Consider the following 20,000-nt stretch of genomic DNA (forward strand, 5'->3'; position numbering starts at 1 on the left):
TTCTCCCTGCGAGGACCACACACACAGGGACATGTCAATCAAGCCACTGCCCTCACAACCTCCCAAGACAACCAACAAATTCACTTCTGTCCCCTGTAGTGGACATGCAGCTCTGGTCTTAATCTCAAGAACCACATATTCTACTATGCTGAAATCTAGACTACAACGGGATCTGAATTAAAACAAAATAATATATATTTTTAAATAATTAGTTTTTCAAGACGCTTGTATTATGTTAAAAAATATAAAATACTTTTTTATTTCTGCAGTGTCTCAGGAGGGTAAGGTGCCACACGTTCCCTGTCCATCTGCCACATCGCGTTCGCACCTGCGTTTTTCGAAAAGGGGACGGTTTTTCGCGTCTACCTGAGGGCGTGGTTCCTGGACAGGCTCGGCTGACGCTCCTGGAGCATCTCGAAGACGTTTGGTTGCCGTAGGAACGCCACGATCTTATCGTTATAAGCTGCAGATGAGGAAAAAGCCAAACATAACAGACAGTCTGTGATTTAATGCATATGAACAAGGCTGTTACCCATATGAAAAAGAAGGTCAACTGTAACATTCAAAATATATGAGATACATTTTAAAATATACTCCATGTGTTAACACAAAAACATGCTTTTTTGAGAATCGTATGACAGAAATGAAATTGAACCTGCCCAACAGCACCCCCCCCCCCCCCACCCGCGCAACGCTCCGGTTCCCGCTGAAGAACTCACTGAGGGGCACGGGTTCCGGGTGGTGCTGGTTCCGCACCGCCGCCACCAGGCTGTTCCCGGGACGGGCCAGCAGAGACGCCCCTCGACTCCGGGACACCTCCGACGCCTGTCAATCAAATGGGAGTGGTCAGAGTCCGGTGATGCAACAGCTGTCAATCAGAACGTTTACAAAACCAGATAAAACACAGACAGCCTCAACTAACTATTAGCACAGACAGCATAGGGCTACAAATCCTCCTTCACACGATCATTTAGCAGTGCTAAGACTTAAAATCCCATATTCTTACAAACATACACTCCACACACTGAAACATATTGCACGTCTGCAAATAATCCACACAGACCTAAACAAAATCCACACACATTTAAACATAGAGTGAGCATGTCTACAAAATATCTACACGTGCCTACAGTAAATAGACCAAACAAATCTGCACACAACCTACACATGCCTAAGCAAACTCTAAAGCAGGGGTGTCCAGTGTGGTGCAGGTTTCTCATTTTTACCCAGCACTCAGAAACCTGATTCTACTAGTTAACTAATCATGGACTGAAATAAAGACCTTGATAAATAAAATCAGGTGTGTCTGTGCTGGGCTACAACAAAAACCTGCCCCCACACATTCCCTCCAGCTCTGAATACATATTCTCAGACAGCAGAAGTGGTGACTCATACAACTGCAAAAGGACTGCCTTAGGAGCACACAGTGCCTTTATGAAACCTCTACAATGAGTCCACGTCCACCCTCTGAACTGCGTTAGCGAGGGCCGTTAGCAGCCGGGCTAGCTGACAGAGGAGGGTCACTCACTGTGCAGCCGCTCACCTCTCCTGCGCTGTAGCTGCGCAGCCGCTGCAGGTGCTGCCTGTGGGTCAGGTGGTTGGGCAGGCGGCCGTTCTGCAGGGGGATCCTGGGGTCGATGAAGGTGGTCGCCCGGCAGTTGTGGTCCACAAAGAAGGACTGGTACAGAAAAAAACAAAAACAAACGTGGCCTTTAAGGTTGTGAGGTCACAAACGTGCGATTAGAATGTTCTTAACTGGACATTCTAACGCTGATGTCACAATCACTGCTGGTGATTGACAGCAACAGAGTTCTAGAACACTGACTTACAATTTTTAAAAAACATTCCATGAAAAATGTGAGGTTTCATTTCAGTGTGAGTGCTAATCTCAGTGTTAATCTCAGCGTTAGTGTCAGTTTCAGCGTTAGTGTGACTGTTAATCTCAGTGTTAGTGTCAGTTTCAGTGTTACTGTGTGTGTTAATCTCAGTGTTAGTGTGAGTGTTAATGTCAGTGTGAGTGCTAATCTCAGTGTTAATCTCAGCGTTAGTGTCAGTTTCAGCGTTAGTGTGACTGTTAATCTCAGTGCGAGTGTTAATGTCAGTGTCAGTGTTAATCTCAGTGTTCATTTCAGTGTCAGTGTTAGTGCGAGTGTTAATGTCAGTGTGAGTGTTAATGTCAGTGTTAGTGTGAGTGTTAATGTCAGTGTTAATCTCAGTGTTCATTTCAGTGTCAGTGTTAGTGTGAGTGTAAATGTCAGTACGAGTGTTAATCTCAGTGTTAGTGTCAGCATGTCGGAGGGCTGCTGGCTCCCCCACCTTCCCCTGCGGGTCGGTTTTGATCTCCCAGCCGCGCGGCAGCTCCAGCTGGGTGTCGGCGAACTTGTTGAGGAAGGCCACCAGGTCGCGGTTGTGCTGGTAGCGCTCGAAGCTGCGCGCGTCCCGCCGGATCTTCAGGACCATGTGCTTCAGACACGTGCTGTTAGTGAACATCCGGTACGCCCCCTGTGAGGAGGAGAGGGGCAAGAGCACAGCACAGGTGAGCACAGCACAGGGGAACATCCGGTACGCCCCCTGTCAGGACGAGAGGGGCAAGAGCACCGCACAGGTGAGCACAGCACAGGGGAACATAGCACAGGTGAGTACAGCACAGGGAACATCCTGTACGCCCCCTGTGAGGAGACGAGGGGCAAGAGCGCCGCACAGGTGAGCACAGCACAGGTGAGTACAGCACAGGTGAGTACAGCACAGGGAACATCCTGTACGCCCCCTGTGAGGAGGAGAGGAGCAAGAGCACAGCACAGGTGAGCACAGCACAGGTGAGTACAGCACAGGGAACATCCTGTACGCCCCCTGTCAGGAGGAGAGGAGCAAGAGCACCACACAGGTGAACACGGCACAGGGGAACACAGCACAGGTGAGTACAGCACAGGGGAACACAGCACAGGTGAGTACAGCACAGGTGAGCACAGCACAGGTGAGTACAGCACAGGTGAACACAGCACAGGGGAACATCCTGTACGCCCCCTGTCAGGAGCAGACCGGCAAGAGCACCGCACAGGTGAACACAGCACAGGTGAACACACAGGTGAGCACCGCACAGGTGACCACAGCACAGTGGAACACAGCACAGGTGAGTAAATCACAGGTGAGCACCGCACAGGTGAGTACAGCACAGGGGAACACACAGGTGAGCACACAGGTGAACACAGCACAGGTGAACACACAGCTGAACACACAGGTGAACACAGCACAGCTGAACACACAGGTGTGATGTTCAGGTACAAGTCCCTTTCAGCAAATGCAACCGCTACATGTCAGACTTAATCTGTGGCCGGAAAGACAAACAAATGCCAAGAGTCATCTGGAAGTGCATCTGTACAGCAAATAATGGATAACCAACACAGTTCACAACATCTGAAATGCTGAACCTGACACCCCTTATATTTACAATTTGTTTCAGATTCTATAATAACCGCGATGCCTTTACAAGTGTGACTGCACGTTTTAAAATAAAGAAAGAAGCAAAGCACTCGTGGGGATGAAACACTATTACAGGAGATTAAAGACGGCTCTGGACCAGGGGAAGCAGCGCGTGATTCGCTCAGACAGACGCGCGTGTCACAACACATTCCTGCCGGCGGTCTCAATGACCTGCCAGTCAGACGGAAACGAAGCTCCGCTCGTAAACACTCTGCCGGCGTCCGATCGGGGACGCGCAGATCACCTGCGACCGCGGTCGTCTCGGCGAGAAGACCGCTCCTGAAACCGCAGGGCGGACAGCTCGCACCGACCGGCGGGAACCGTTTACGAACGCATCGCATCACAGGCGTTCAGCGGACGCTCTTATCCAGACAGACTTCTGCATATTTTTTTTAAATATCCATTTATACAGCTGGATATTTTACTGAAGCGAATCAGGTGAAGCACATCGCTTACAAGGGTACAAAATGCAGTGTGCTGACTAAGAATTGAACCTGCAACCCTTAGGCTACAAGCCCAGTTCCAGAACCATAACACTCTACTCTACCAGTACAAACTGGCCCTGTGCTGAAACACACAGTTAATATGAGCAGGTGGGGTAGAATCATCAGGGCCACAGAACAGATGTGACACAACCGAGCTGCACAACCAAACATTTCTTACCACCACCAATCACAGCTGGGTTCAAAACCAGCAGTTGTGTGAACTGCAAAGACGAGGCTGACTAGACGCCCTCTTTAAACCCAGACACTTCTTCTTTTTGGGCCTGACAACATCCATCAAAACAGGCTTGCTAATTTCCTAAAAATGTCTGGTTAGGTTTCGCTTGTTCCATAGACTGTATATATATATATATATATATATATATATATATATATATATATATATGTATATATATATATAAAAACAAGTTCATAACGCCTGCCTGCACCTGTCCTCTTTGGAAATCCAATAAATGGTCACCCCTAGTGAAGACAAGACTCCCAGTCAGTTGATTCGACTGTCATTAGTTGACAGGTCACAGGTTCTGGGTCATGATTGACAGGTCATAGGTTATGATTGACAGGTCATAGGTTATGATTGACAGGTCATAGGTTATGATTGACAAGTCACAGGTCATGATTGACAGGCCATAGGTCATGATTGACAGGTCCTGGGTCGGTACTCAGATTGCAAGTCCTGGGTCATGATTGACAGGTCATGAGCATTATTGACAGGTCACGGGTCATGATAGACAGGTCCTGGGTCAGTACTCAGAATGACAGGTCCTGGGTCAGTACTCAGATTGACAGGTCCTGGGTCATGATTGACAGGTCCTGGGTCAGTACTCAGACTGACAGGTCCTGGGTCAGTACTCACGTAGTTGGCGTGCAGGATGGTGAAGAACTCCGGGTGGGTGATGAACTTGACCGCGGGACACTGCAGCTGCTGGGTGACCTTCTGACCGCTGGCCGGGGGCGCGGGAGGGTCCCTCCTTACCTCTGAACACAACCGAAAAAGGGGACAAAGGGACACAACCGTGACCGTGGAGCGCGAGAGACGGTCGGACAGGCAATGATCAACGAAACTCAAATAGCGGTGTAGTCATGGATACTGATACTGCTGAGCGGGGAGTTAAGAGGGTGATGGGGGGGGGGGGGCATGTCCCCCCCATCTGGTGTTCAAATTAAATCCCCCCCCCCCCCCCCCTTTCCCCTCTCCGGTTTGTGATTGCAAATCCCCCCCACCCCCCACCCTGTCTGTGATATCAACATTAACCTCTGTGCCACTGTGTCAAGCTACCTATCTACCTTCTGTGCCACTTTCATGTTACATGTACCTCCATCCAGCACTTACATTGTACTTTGTATCATTATCTTGATGTTGTAGCTTGTCGTCATGCCACCCAGTTTGACTGAGCATATGTTAGGTCAGAGTGCAATGTTCACTGTGTGAACTGGACTTAATGTGTGCATTGCCATGAATAACTGTTACATAATGAGTATTGTACCTTATCAGACCTGTGCGTTGTAGTTGATCCAATGACCTTCGTCATGCACTTATTGTACGCAGCTTTGGATAAAAGCGTCTGCCTAATAAATGTAATGTAATATAATGTAATGAAACCTTTCCCCTATCCACGGCAATCTAAACTGACTACGCTGGGGCCACCGTCGTCCTTCGTGAAATAGACTGATCCGATCGGCTGCTGCCTGCCAGTTTTTTTTGTGCTTTGTGCTTAATGTGATTAATTTAGCTGGACGCCCCGATCCTGGAGTTTGCGCTCCTGCCAACTGCCGTCAACCTGCCGACGAATTCATTCCTCAGAGTTCCGCGCTGACATCACCGCGGACACCGTCGCCCAGGAAACGTGTCACTGAGGTTCCCGCTAAAAACACGCCCCCTCCGGCCGGCGTTTTTTATACACGGCACCCAATGCATGCTGGGACGCCGTTCGCTCGCTAACGGCTGAAACACACCGTTGTGCCAGTCCCTTGCCTTTGCGTACGCGCCATTCTGTTAGCCCCACCCGCATCTAGTCGGAATCCGTTATCAAACGCCGTCACACGCTTAGGTGGCGTACGTGATCAAAGGCTGCCACGTTCCGATGACATCCTGTTGACATCAGAGACCGCCGCGCTTCGGCTACATCGACGCCATGATTATTTAAATAATTCACCGGTTTCCGCTCTGACGGAAAAACCAAAAATAGAACCGAAGATTTGCCGTTTGATTCTCAGGTCACGCGTGAGTTTGTGAATAATGTATGTGCGCAAGAGAGTGTGTGTGTGTATGTGTGTGTGTGTGTGTGTGTGTGTGTGTGTGCGTATGTGCGCGAGAGAGTGTGTGCCTGTGTGTGTGTGTATGTGTGTGTGTGTGTGTGTGTGTGTGTGTGTGCGTATGTGCGCGAGAGAGTGTGTGCCTGTGTGTGTGTGTATGTGTGTGTGTGTGTGTGTGTGTGTGTGTGTGTGTGTGCGTATGTGCGCGAGAGAGTGTGTGCCTGTGTGTGTGTGTATGTGTGTGTGTGTGTGTGTGTGTGTGTGTGTGTGTGCGTATGTGCGCGAGAGAGTGTGTGCCTGTGTGTGTGTGTACTGTATGGGCTGTGTGTGCCTGAGGCAATGTGTGCACAGTATGTGTGTGAAGGAATGTTTGTTTTGTATGCATGTCTATGTCTGTGGGTGTGTGCGTATGTTTATGTACATGAGAGTGTATATTTGAAAATGTGTGTCTGTATGTATGCACATGCATCTGTGCACGTGAATATGTGTGTGTGTGTGTGTATGAGTGTGTGTGTGCCTGCGTGCGTGTTTGTGTTTGTGCGTGCGTGTTTATGGGTGTGTGTCTGTGTGTGCATGTGTTCATGTTTGTGTGTGTGTGTGTATATATTTGCGTGTGTGTATGTGTGTACATATTTGTGTGTATGTGTGTATGTATATGTGTGTGTGTGTATATATTTGTGTGTGTATGTGTGTATGTATATGTGTGTGTGTGTGTGTGTGTGTATGTGTGTGTGTGTGTATATATGTGTGTGTGTGTATGTGTGTGTGTGTGTGTATTTGTGTGTGTGCGTGCATGCGTGTTTGTGTATGTTTGTGTCTGGGTATGCGTGCGTGCGTGTGTGTGTATGTATGTGTGTGCGTGTGTGTGTATGTATGTGTGTGTGTGTGTGTGTGTATATATTTGTGTGTATGTGTGTGTGTATGAGAGTGTATATATTTGTGCGTGTGTGTGTGTACTGTACCGTTGGCCTGTGGAGGAGAGTCTGTCTCACTGTCTGCTCTCTCGCTCCTCTGTCCCCCGCTCTCCGCGTCACTCCTCTCCGTTGCCATGGTCCGCTGGATGTTCTGGTACCTGGGGGGGGCCGTGGGGGGAGGTGTCAGAATCATCACTCAGCCTTCAGCCCTTTCACACTGTGTGCGGTGGGCCACACAGACCGCAGTACGACCAAACACCCCACAGAATCACCGACGCCCAACCAGCCACCGCATCATGTGATGACTGCTCATGATTATTAATGTAATCCTGTTCATGAATGACTTTCATACACTTGAACCATCACTTATTTAATTTGAAGTAATAATACTAAATTAATAATACACTAATACTGACAAAAACTGAAAGTACTAGCTGACCCCGAACTGAGGTGAAAAGCGTCTGACGGAAGTTCAGCAGCTTGCAGGGCCCTTTTTTTAGCGACTGTATGACATCACCTCAGCTCATCCCGCTTCACATCCCTGTCTGATTCCCGCTACCTCCAGCTCCTTCTGTGGGTGTGAAGACGAGGGAGGGGGGAGGCTGGGGGGGTTCGGGGGGGTGACTGCAGAGGCTGTTACTCTGATTAAATCGCGGCCGTGGCAACCCGCCTACCGGGAAGCAGAACAGAGGCGGGAGGCGGGAGACGGACGGAAACAGACGCGGCGCACGCGTGTGCCTCTGTCAGACGCGCAGCAAACATGGCCGCCGCACGCAAACAGCGTCGCACCCGACGCCCAGCGACGCGAAACCTGCCGCGATGAAAGCGGAACTTTCAGCTCGGGAAATACGCAGAGGGCAGCTGAGGGGGGGGGGGGAGTTTAAACTGGATTTATTTTTGGGGTGGCTGCTTTTTACACTGCGCTCCTTGTTGAGGTGTCAGCGGACGGAGCTGAAAAGGGGGTCAGCAGAATCCCACTCCCACCCGTGTGAGGAGAGAGAAGGAGTCTGGGAGAGAAAAAAAGCTTCTGCTCTCGAATAAATGTCTACATGACTGGAGAAGATTTGGGGGACTTTGAATGTGATAGAAATTCCCCCCTCTGTATCAAGCAGAAAGCGGTTATATTAATTAGGAGGTGCGGTTAACTCCTCGTGGGTTCTGTTTATTTCCACGGCTGTGTTTTTGCGCCTCACCTGACACACACAGAAATGCTCTGAGATAAAGCAAGGACACCATGCAGGTGCCCGTGAGTGCATTCCCTTTCCCGTCCACTAGGTGGAAGCATAGTTCAGATTTGCAGGGCTGTGGGCTCGTCACAGAATCACATTCTCCAGCAGTACAGCGCTGCTGACTCCCAGTGATGATTTCACACTGCGTTGCCCATGCTGTTTTCAGCTCAATCTGTGGTAATTAATCATTCTTGATGATTGAACTTTTAATTGAATATTCATATGAATTTGCCACCTCTCACTGTTACTTGGAAGTAATCTGTGAAAGAACTGTCATGGAAATGTTCAGTTATAAGTACTGTCAGCTTATTTATATTAATGTCTGCCTCTTAGAAGTAGGGTGGCTTTTCCAGTCAATATGTTTTGCTTAATTATCTGTTGTATTGATCATTCAAAGCACTAAAACAATTAATTAATTGGAGTGATCTTAATTAAACCAAGCATTGATCTACATGAACTAATTTGGCAGGGAACCAAATGATGAAAGTGAGATATGAGAGCTATATGTTGCTTCTTTCATTAGCAACAGATCACCTGATTTCACACATTTTACAGCCTGTCACTGACAGGAAATGGAAAATCCAGACGAGTATATGAGTATTTAGTTAAAGGCATACTATGCAGGATTTCTTAGCCTGTGTTTAAAATCAAAGAAGTCTCCTCCTCCGTCTGCAACCACACCCAACCCACACCGAGTAAGTTACACCACCTAACATGGCTAGCCGGATAGCTAGAGGCTACGTTAGCACCATGAAATGAGCGACTGTGAGCAACAGTAAGAAGGCAGATTTGATTATACCCAAAGCAATTCCATTATGTTGAACGTAATGCTGGTTTTATAGTCGGAACATTAAATGAGAAGATTTTAGAGTCCTTTCTGTTGCCAGCTTCATACTGCCGGTAAAATTGATTACAGATCCAACAGAAAACAAGCCGACTCCGCATCGCTTTTAATCCCGTTGGCGAACTTCAGCTGATGCCACCGAGGAAAAGCAATTCCAACTCCAGTTCTTGAACGAGCCCTGTCGGCTTGCCTTTTTGCTTTGCTGTATCTGGACTTCTTCACTAGCAAGCTCTAGAGCCACACCCACCGCTCTCCACACAGAAAACAACGGCACACCCAGAAACGTCCCAAACACATTTTAGAATAACAAATACAGGTAAAGGTGCGCAAATTATGCAAAAATGCGTAAAGACAGAGGCTGCAAGTGAATCAGATATGCCACGGCATGGTTATATTTTAACAAGGTAAAAATCCTGCATATTATGCCCTTAAATAGTTGAGTCGGACCTGATTAAACGAGCCCATAATGAAAAGATTCAACATGCACCCTGAAAAGGCATTCGACAACCTCAAAATAATTCCCCAGCTAACATAAAACATAGTCACAACATTGCTGCAATTTAGTGGGAATGTTATAACATTGACAAAAGCGTTCCAGTAACAATTACAAGAACATTTTGTGTTTGCTGGGCCTGCACTGCTTTTCCTTAGTCCAGACTGTAGAGTCACGGAGTGATCCCGCCCTCCCCATCTGGCCCCGCCCCCTCCTCATAAGCCCCGCCCCCATCCCCCATAAGCCCCGCCCCCCACCTCCTGTTGAGCTGCTCCATCTGCTGCATGGAGCCGGACCGGCGCATCCCGTCGGGCGTGGCGGCGGAGGTGGGCCGCTGCCAGGTGGTGGTGCGGTTCACGTGGTCCACGTAGAACACCCGGCCGTGGCTGTCGATCCGAGCCTCCCAGTCTGGCGAGCGCGGAAACGGGAGGGAACAAAGACGAGGAAGATCCTTAGAGACACTCTCTCACCCTGGGAATTCTGTACGACTCCCTCACCCTGGGAATTCTGTAAGAATCGCTCACCCTGGGAATTCTGTAAGAATCACTCACCCTGGGAATCCTGTAAGACTCCCTCACCCTGGGAATTCTGTAAGACTCCCTCACCCTGGGAATTCTGTAAGACTCGCTCATCCTGGGAATTCTGTAAGACTCCCTCACCCTGGGAATTCTGTAAGACTCGCTCATCCTGGGAATTCTGTAAGACTCCCTCACCCTGGGAATTCTGTAAGACTCGCTCACCCTGGGAATTCTGTAAGACTCGCTCATCCTGGGAATTCTGTAAGACTCGCTCATCCTGGGAATTCTGTAAGACTCGCTCATCCTGGGAATTCTGTAAGACTCGCTCACCCTGGGAATTCTGTAAGACCCCCTCACCCTGGGAATTCTGTATTCAACAGCTAGAGCAGGGCTGCCCAACCCTGTTCCTGGAGATCTATCGTCCTGCCGGGTTTTTAGTCCAACCCTAACAAAGCCACACCTCATTCCAACAGCTGATCATGGCAGCGTGCATGAAGAGCGCATCGCAGGTAGCGACTAAAATGTCTGCAAAGATCACGCAATCAGGAGCAATGGAGTCTGGGTAAATTGCAGATTTTACAGCTGATTCAAAATGTACACACTACAGTGTGTAACACGCCTAAATCACGCTAACATCACACGCAGAGACTAATGATGACGTATGAGACACACGTGATCCCTGGGAGCAACATTATAAAGTATGAAGTACTCCGCATGGCTCAGGGTGGAATGCGTGTGTGTGTGTGTGTGTGTGTGCCCGTGGAAAGAGAGAGAGGGAGAGAGAGGGAGCAAAAGCTGAAGAGAGAGAGAGAGAGAGAGAGAGAGAGAGAGGAATGAGTCAGCGTCCGTATCTAAGCCACGCCTCACACCTGTGTCACCCGGGAGACAGGTGCGGTGAAGACGTGGGCCCCCCCACACACTCCGCTGGGCTCGTTTCCATGGCCCGCGCGTGTGGCCCGGGGGTGGAGGGGGGTTTGGGGAGGGGGGGGGTAGGGGGGGGGGGATTTAAACGCCACTTAGCGGCGCTGCCCGTGCCAGCAGCACCAGCCTGGGCACGGCCCGCATTTCACACTCAGAGAAACGGCGTCACCACGGGAGACACGGCAGCGCTGTGGGGGGGGGGGGGGGTACGGGAAACAAGCCTCGTGGCTCTCAACCGCCGTGTGCAAGACGGCCGCGGCTGTCCTGACGCGGTTCTGCATCGGGATCGAGTCACGCCAGCGATTCCCAGGAGGAACGGGCGGATTTATACCCCTGCTCTTCACTCAGCTCACTCTCCCACACTCCCCCACAGTCCCAGGATGACATGGGGAACAGGGTGGAACACACTGCTGACTTTGACCCTTTGAAGAGCAGGCTTTGCGGAATGCTGTCGCAAAATTCCATGCCAGTGTTCTAGAACTCCATCGCTTTCAATCCCCAGCAGTGATTGTGACATCAGCATTAGAATGTTCAGTTAAGAACATTCTAATCACAGATTCATGCTCTAATACCTTAAATTGTCAATGGGATCATTTTCCCCTGTCATCAGTACCATACAGATACATGGTACTTGCACGCATCGGCAGTACCCGCCCTTGTCTTACTGTCAAAAACATGGCGTCTCCTTCAGCGGCGTGGGCAGCCGCGCACTAAACTTCACACCGACGCTGCATCCGCTGCCGCTTCAGGATTTATTTTTCCCCCCTCCCCGTCGTGCGCTGGAAACCCCTTCCGCGGCAGGAGTAATGTGTTTGGGGACGAGATGAGCGCGCAGGATATCTCGCAGGCATCTGCCGAGGCTCGGAGTAGAGCCAGGGAAGAGCGCGCTCGCTCTACGAGAAAAATGAGCAAGTTAACCATGGCAACGGCACGCGCGGACGACTGACGATTAGCCGCACGAGCGAACGGGGGCCCTGACCTTAAACCCCTTTAAGATGTGTGAGGTCACAAATGTGTGATTAGAATGTTCTTAGCTGAACGTTCTAATGCTGATGTCACAATCACTGCTGGTAATTGAAAGAGTTCTAGAACACTGACTTAGAACTGAAAGAAAAATGCATTCCACAGAAAACCATCTGCTCTTCTAAGAGGTTAACTGCATTTAGCACGCTCGACAACCACCAGCCAACCACAGAGCCTCACCTACTCCGCCCGGTAACCAAAATACAAAGAACAGCACACAGCGCTCCCACAGCCATTATACAACTCACTCTGATGGCAGTTCCACTGAGCTGAGCAGAGTTTGGGGGTGGAGGTAGGGGGACGGGACGGGACGGGGGGGGTAGTAGCTGACAGATCTCCAGCAGGGAACACCCTGTTGAATTGCCTTGGTCTATTTTTAGCCCTTTGACCAGTCGCGTGTCTCACCATAATCCACCCAGCTCAGTGGGAGTGTACGCCGATGTGACTTTGGGCCAGTTCAAAAAGCCGTTGTTTTTATAGAGAGAAGCCAGTGTTGCTTTAATAAAATATTTTAAATTTACTTTGACGGTTTATTTCTGCTCATTTCTCAAGGTGACTTAAGCGGCTAGCTTCTCTGCGTATCGTAAGGGAAGCCAGTACACATATCCTGGCTCAAGGATTAAAAACTGGGTGAAAACACAGGGCCTGACCCAACAACCTCATGGTAGCATGTTTCTGAACCAGTGCACATGTCTAAGATCATTTCCCCACCTCTCTGTAGCCAGTCCCTAATGGCTAGAAGGGGCAAGAGTGCAATGTTCACACTACAATACTACTGCTTACAACAGCATTATTGATTAAACATCTTACCCTTTCATTACACACTCCCATTTTGCTCCCAAATACTGGACAATTACTTCTAAAACTTTCCTCCAAAATAAACCAAGTTTAAGATGAAAACTTCATATTCTTGACAAGAACCATCAACTACAAAGATGTAGTCAAGATGTAGACACATCCTGTCAGCTTGTCAGGAAACTGTATGAAAGAGCCGATTTCTCCAGAGGGGCAAAATAAGACAATCCATAAAAAATAAAACACACGGAACAGAATAATGAACGCAGTAACATACTTTAGACACAAGGTACAGCCCAAAAAATAATGACATTATCAAAATACATACTATGTATTTCTCATAGATTTCAAATATCACGTAATTTCCTTGTGAAACTCATTGTCATTTTAAAACAGCTTCTACACTTGTACGGACAAAATTCAATCCGCTGACAGCAATGGTCTTCATACTTGAGATTCCCATACATTTAAGTTATACTTTATTTTAGCGAGGGCCTGCAGTTTTAAGTAAAGCTTGCAGTAAAGAGGTGGACGTAACCGGGAGAAACAATGGAATCAGTAAAAAAAAAAAAAAAAAAAAAAAAAAACTCAAACTGACACACACAAAATGGAGCTGAATGCCATCAAACGCAGATAGGACAGCAAACATACGGGACCGCCGTGGCGGGGGTGATGTCTGCGGCGGGGGCGGGGGGTGTGTGTGTCCTGAGCTTACTTGGTGGCAGCGGTTCGTCGACGGTTGGGTAATGGTGCGGGTGAGGTCGCAAAGCAGGAAGCTGGCTGACGGTATGGTGACTGGATGGCAAGGGGCAGCCTACGGAGATGACAAAAGCAGAATGAGTCCCAGAGCCAAGAGAGATAAAATAAAATAAAAAACTAACGGATCCGTTTGCGTCTTACTTTCCCTTTCTCCTTCTCCCGATTTTCGCCGCGAAGTCCGCTCATTGTTTACCGTCTCCAAAAACACAGACAGCAGTTTACCGCTACAGTACCGATAAATTCAGTTAAACGGACTACTCCGGTAGAATGTGTGCCGCGTGACTGAGATTCCGATGAATACGTTTCTATTCCCGGAATCCGTAGACCGTTTCGGGGCGAAAGTAAATCTGCTCTCGTTATACCGCCTAGCGCGAAACGCGCCGCAAATTTACGGCCACAGGAGTCGGTGCCGTTAATTGCATTCTGTCAGCGTGCAAGGACCATGATGCACTGCTGTTCCCCAGGGCACAACACCGCCTCACTGCGGTCAACGCTAAAGAGTTCCTGTGTGTAGTTCCTGGGTACACTGAGGTCTTAGCAGGAGGGTCGTTCCTTGTGACGCATGACTGTGACCTTACGCGGTCAGAAGCTAGGGTTTTATTTCTGTTTCCTCAGTGTTTAAACAGGACGACACAGACCGCGTTTCGAATTTATACCTCCGGTTCTCTGCTTTAATAAATGTCACTTCAGAAAGAATAATTTTTTTGAAAAAAAGCCTTATTTCCTCTAACGTACCGTTGTCTGACGGCTGGACCACCTGAGACCGCTCAATGGGGTTTCTCTTCTCTTTTCTTTTTTTTTTTTTAAGGATACCAGACAGTCTGCCCTACTTTTGAATTCTTTCATTTGTATTCCCAGAGGAGGGGAAACAGAAGGGTTTTACAGACAGAGATGAGATCACCGTACCATCAGTACAGAGACCACCATGACGGGGAGACAAACCCCCATCAGCACATGTCGGTTCATGTATGGGCTCAGAGTCGATTAGCAAGCCAGAGGTGCTCCGATGGTTTGGGCTGTTTAACCTGTGGCTCAGTCCACAGGGCGATTTTAATTAACAAGGCAGCGACGCATCTGGACTGGAGCAGTGCAATGCTGACACTGAGAGGTCTCCCTGCTTGCTCTCAAACATGAGAAATAATTAGGGCGGCGTGTATTATTTATTTGGGTTAGTTAAACAGGGTCGATGGGGGGGGGGGTTCAGGGGCTTAATTAGAACACGATGGCATCTTACCCAAAAATCTATAGCGAGAGTCCAGCTCTCCGTCTCTCACTAATTGGTTGTCGGGCCTGTTAAGACGCGGCGAAGCCTTCTGAAATTCCACCGATGACCTGTCTGAACGTTCATTCCGGAGTACAATGCGTCGACATAATTGAATGATTAAAGTTCAATTACCACGCTATTATGCGCGCGAGGCTAGCGTTTCGTCCGCGCTGAAAGCCCGTACACCGCGAGCCACGATTAGCCGTGTCAGGAGCAGAACAGCCAGAGAAATCACTTAAAAAGCTGTCATTAATTTAGGCCATAATGAGCTGTGGAGGGAAAACCTGAGCGTGCACCGCAATATAAATCTGTGCGGCGAAACAGAGTCGCTTTATATTGCCAGTATTTAAGGGTCTTGAGCTTCCTTAAATAATATGGCATGAGAGGTCGTGATGTATGGTGAATACAGTTATGACTACAGGGGTGTTGTTAGGCAGGATGGGAAGTGGAGTGCCAGCAACCCCCTGTACCCGTGGCTGTACTCAAAATACAGCACGGCCTCCAGTGCCGTATTGCTTTTATAAAACGGTTATAACTTACAAAAGCAATTAATTGACGGCACAATATTATTTACTTTATAACAGTTTGTTTGTAAGTAACAGTTTCTGTGCGGAGTGGTGCTGTTTACAAGCAAGCTGTTTGAATAACTGTTGCTGTCTCGGATTTACAATCACCGTAGAATGCGGTCTCAGCCAATCAGCATCCAGGATCGAAACAACACGTTTTATGAATGTGTGAGGCACCAGCCGTGGTGCTGGTAATGTAGTGTATGAGGCTCGTTGGAATGCGGTGCTAAGCACACACACACAATCACTCACACACTTACACACACACACACACACACACACTCACACACTCACACACTTACACACACACACTCACACACTCACACACTTACACACTTACACACTTACACACACACACACTCACACACTTACACACACACACACACTCACACACTCACACACTCACACTTACACACACACACACACACACACGCAGTGGCAGCTCTCTGCTTACCTGTGGCTCTACTGCTAGGTCCGGGCACGGGAGACCCCCTGCAATCAGGGCCGTTTTGGGGGCTCCCCTCCTGGCCCTGGGCCGTCCCGTTTCCCGCCTCCCGGGCCCCTGGGCTCCGGGCCGCGTCCGGCGCGGACTCGAAGGCGCAGCTCTCCTCTTCCTCCTCCTCCTCCTCTTCCTCCTGCGAGGAGAAGACGGTGCTGTCCGACAGGCGGGCGCTGTCCAGCGAGGAGAAGCGGGCGTGGCCGCAGAAGTGGCTCCGCCCCCGCAGGCCGGCGCTGCTGTAGGAGGGGTCGCTGTCGCCGCGGTTTTTGGCGAGGGCCCCCCTCCCGTCGCCGGGGGCGTCCTCGCTCTCCAGCAGCTGGGACAGGTCCGAGAGGTGCTCGATGGACAGGCTGCGGGGGAGGGTCCTCCTGGGGAGGGGGGCGGGGCTCTCCGGCACCTCGGGGGCGTCGCCCTCCTCCTCCTCCTCCTCGCCCGGCTCCCCGCCCCCTCCCTCGGCCTCGGGGGGTCTGAGCCCCTGGTCCTGGTCCTGGGGGTCGGGGTCGGGGTCAGCGTTGGGGTCAGGCTCGGCCCCGGCCCCGGGCTCAGGCTCGGGTTCGGGGTCCGGGTCCGGGTCGGAGTCCTGGCTGAGCCGGGCGGACGGCAGGCTGTGCAGCAGCCGGTGCAGGCGGATGTAGTGGGTTCGAGGCGTCTCCGGCTCGCCGCCGTCCGAGGCCATGACGGTCTCCAGCTCGGACACGGGGAGCGAGTACGGCCGGCTCTTGCGCTTGGGGTTGGTCCTCATGCACGGGGAGCAGCCGGCCCCTCCCCCTTCCCCGTCCCGCTGCTGCTGGGCTCCCTCCTCCAACATCCCGCTCTCTACGTCACACCCCCCAGCCGCCTCCCCCTCTGGGACGGCCCCCTCGGCCCCTCCCCCTCCCCTGAGATTGCTCTCTCCCCCCTCGCTCGCCGGACTCGAGGAGACCCGCCCCTCTTCCCCGGCTCCGCCCTCCTCCACCTCCCCGGCCCCGCCCTCCTCTGGCTGCCCCGCCTCTGCAGCGGCCCCCGCGGCCCCCTCTGCGCTCGTCCCAGGGGCCCCATCCAGGGGCAGCTCGGGGGCCTCGGGCCCCACGCTCACCGCGTCCTCCGCCGGGGCCTCGTTCGCGGGGCCCGTGGCTCCGCCCACCTCTGGGCCCGTGGCCCCGCCCACCTCGGGGCCTGGCGCACAGGCGCCAGCGGGGCGGTCAGTCTCAGTGCTGACCGACAGGTCCTCGTCATCTGGGGGAGAGAAGAGAGGAGAGGAGAGGAGACAGGAGAGGAGAGGAGAAGAGAAGAAAGGAGAGAAGAGGAGAGGAGAGGAGACAGGAGAGGAGAGGAGAAGAGAAGAAAGGAGAGAAGAGGAGAGGAGAGGAGAGGAGGAGGGGAGAGGAAAAGAAAAGAGAGGAGAGGAGAGGAGAGGAGGAGGGGAGAGGAAAAGAGAAGAGAGGAGAGGGCAGGGGAGGAGAGGAGAGGAGAGGAGAGGAGGGGAGGGGAGAGGAGTGGAGAGGAGTGGAGAAGAGGAAAGGAGAGGAGAAGAAGAGAGGAGAGGAGAGGAGAGGAGAGGAGGGGAGAGGAGAGACAGGAGAGGAGAGGAGGAGGGGAGAGGAAAAGAGAAGAGAGGAGAGGGCAGGGGAGGAGAGGAGAGGAGAGGAGGGGAGGGGAGAGGAGGGGAGAGGAGAGACAGGAGAGGAGAGGAGGAGGGGAGAGGAAAAGAGAAGAGAGGAGAGGGCAGGGGAGGAGAGGAGAGGAGAGGAGAGGAGAGGAGGGGAGGGGAGAGGAGTGGAGAAGAGGAAAGGAGGGGAGAAGAGAGAGGAGGAGAGGAGGGGAGGGGAGGGGAGGAGACAGGAGAGGAGAGGAGAGGAGGGGAAAGGAGAAGAAAGGAGATCACAGCCAGAACTTGGGGATGCACCACAGTGAGTCACCCTTATGACACAGGCCATACGCGGTATCATTCATTATTAATATTCACTCTAACCCCCTCTGTACAGAGCATACGAGCATCTCAACCTTACAGCCTGAACGCATTCATAAAGATTGTTTACTTTACTTTCAACATCTTCAGAACCTGAGCCAGCATTCGAGGCTGAGTGAAGGAATGTTTTCTTATCTTCAGCTCTACTTCGGTGTCCCTCCTTTATTGTGTAATACATATATAATGGCACAAATAAAACCACTGAGGAGATATAAACTTTGATTTGTTTTAGAACTTCATTCTATAACGTGGCAATAAACAGCAATAAAAAGCCCTGCTGCAATTAGGAATCAATGAGGCGTATCATTTATTTTACTGAAACAAACTGTGACCACATGACAAACGTAGCCCTAGAGAAGCCTCTTGTCTCTAAGGAGTATCTGTTATTAGACCGGCAGTGTGTGACACTGTGAAGCACAGTTTAAATAAACAGAAGCCAGCGACAGGAAGTCACCTTGGTGAATGGAGGAAGTGATCTCGAATCGGAACTGCAGCTGCCCGCTGACGTGTTCCGTGGGAAGCCTCCGGCCCAGGGTGTAGCTGACCACACGGTCCCTGCGGGGGGGGGGGGGGGGCGGGGGATGGGGAGGGGGAGGCAGAGAGAGAGAGAGAGAGAGAGAGGGGGGGAGGCAGAGAGAGAGAGAGAGAGGGAGGGGGTGGAGGAGGGGCAGAGAGAGAGAGAGAGAGAGAGAGGGGGGGGGGCAGAGAGAGAGAGAGGGGGAGAGCGAGAGAGCGACAGAAAGAGAAAGAAAGAGAGAGAGAGAGGTGGAAAGATACGGTTGTTAGAGGCACACCATCCTTTAACCATCTGAGCAGGTTTTTTGGAATGTTTTTTTTCAAAATTCTAAGTCAGTCTTCTAGAACTGCTACTATCACCAGCAGTGACACACACACACACACACACACACACATACACACTAGCATTGGGTCAGATACATATTTGAAGTGCTTTACATCTGTAGATGCTGGAAATCCGAAAACTCTCACTCTCAATCTTTCAATGAATCCCACTGCTAACCAGTGTGCACAATGAGATGAAAGAACTACTGTTCTGAATATTGCTGAAAGCAGATGGTCTCTGGTAGATGGTTAGCAATCTACAAAAAAATGTCCCTGGTATCGGAAGGGTTAAAGTAGTTCAAACAGTCTGACACACACAGTGAAATGTCACCAGGAAATTTCGAGAAAACTGAAAGTGAGAAAATGGGATCACATGGGAGGGGCTAAAAGGTGATGATGTCACGCGGCGGCCTACCCAATGGCGTGCTTCTCCAGCAGCCTCTGGACGGGCATGGACAGCTTGCCCAGGAAGCGCTTGATGATGGGACGGCTTTTGGCAAACTTGTCCTTCACCTCGATCTCCAGCACGTCCGTGGGCAAGGACACGAAACTGAAACGCTTTTTTTTTTAGAGAAACAAGCAATGGGACGGTTTCAGATGACAACACTGAACTTCATGCAAAATTAGCAAATAATATCTACTTTCAATGGCTATGAATAACTGACACATAATGAGCATTGCACTTTATCAAAACCTGTGCATTGTAGTTGCACCAATGACCTTCAGTATGCACCTATTGTGCATTGTTTTGGATAAAAGCGTCTGCCAAATAAATGTAAATGTAATGCAATGTTTAATAACGTATAAATGGAATAGGTATGTTCCTTTCTTTGACTGGGAGTTTGGCGGTGTTGTGTGTCGCTCTCCATGGTGCTGAAAGTGTCAAGACTGGGTGCAGCCACTGGGAGCTGTCCAGGGTGCTGCTCATGCTACGGTTGACAGTTTGCTGCAAGGTGACAGCAGATTTTTTTCCAGGTGTGTTTTGGACAGCCTTGTTACTTTTCGCACAAACACCACCTACTGAAAAGCCCACGCGTCTACAAAAGAGATGTAACTGTATTCGTATTTAACCAGAAGTGCTACACACGTACACATATTAATAAACATTGTGACTATTTAGTACAACATGGTGGTACCAAATATGTAGC

At 50.4% G+C, this 20,000-nt stretch overlaps 1 protein-coding gene across 1 annotated transcript in view; it reads right to left on the minus strand.

Moving 5' to 3' along the window:
- hecw1b (HECT, C2 and WW domain containing E3 ubiquitin protein ligase 1b) overlaps positions 1-20,000 on the minus strand; it is a 69,823-nt gene that overhangs the window by 14,971 nt on the left and 34,852 nt on the right. The window contains exons 7-18 of the mRNA XM_035429321.1: positions 19,268-19,410; positions 18,467-18,567; positions 16,020-17,279; positions 13,692-13,790; positions 9,977-10,127; positions 7,202-7,311; positions 4,840-4,961; positions 2,317-2,502; positions 1,544-1,678; positions 720-825; positions 367-463; positions 1-6 (exon numbers count right to left, since the gene is read on the minus strand). The exon at positions 1-6 is cut by the window's left edge and continues 78 nt beyond it. Of these exons, the coding sequence (XP_035285212.1) occupies positions 1-6; positions 367-463; positions 720-825; positions 1,544-1,678; positions 2,317-2,502; positions 4,840-4,961; positions 7,202-7,311; positions 9,977-10,127; positions 13,692-13,790; positions 16,020-17,279; positions 18,467-18,567; positions 19,268-19,410 (2,516 nt within the window). The remainder of the gene's footprint in view (positions 7-366; positions 464-719; positions 826-1,543; positions 1,679-2,316; positions 2,503-4,839; positions 4,962-7,201; positions 7,312-9,976; positions 10,128-13,691; positions 13,791-16,019; positions 17,280-18,466; positions 18,568-19,267; positions 19,411-20,000) is intronic.

This window comes from Anguilla anguilla, chromosome 8 (assembly GCF_013347855.1).
Source record: "Anguilla anguilla isolate fAngAng1 chromosome 8, fAngAng1.pri, whole genome shotgun sequence".
In the NCBI taxonomy this organism is placed as follows: Eukaryota; Metazoa; Chordata; class Actinopteri; order Anguilliformes; family Anguillidae; genus Anguilla; species Anguilla anguilla.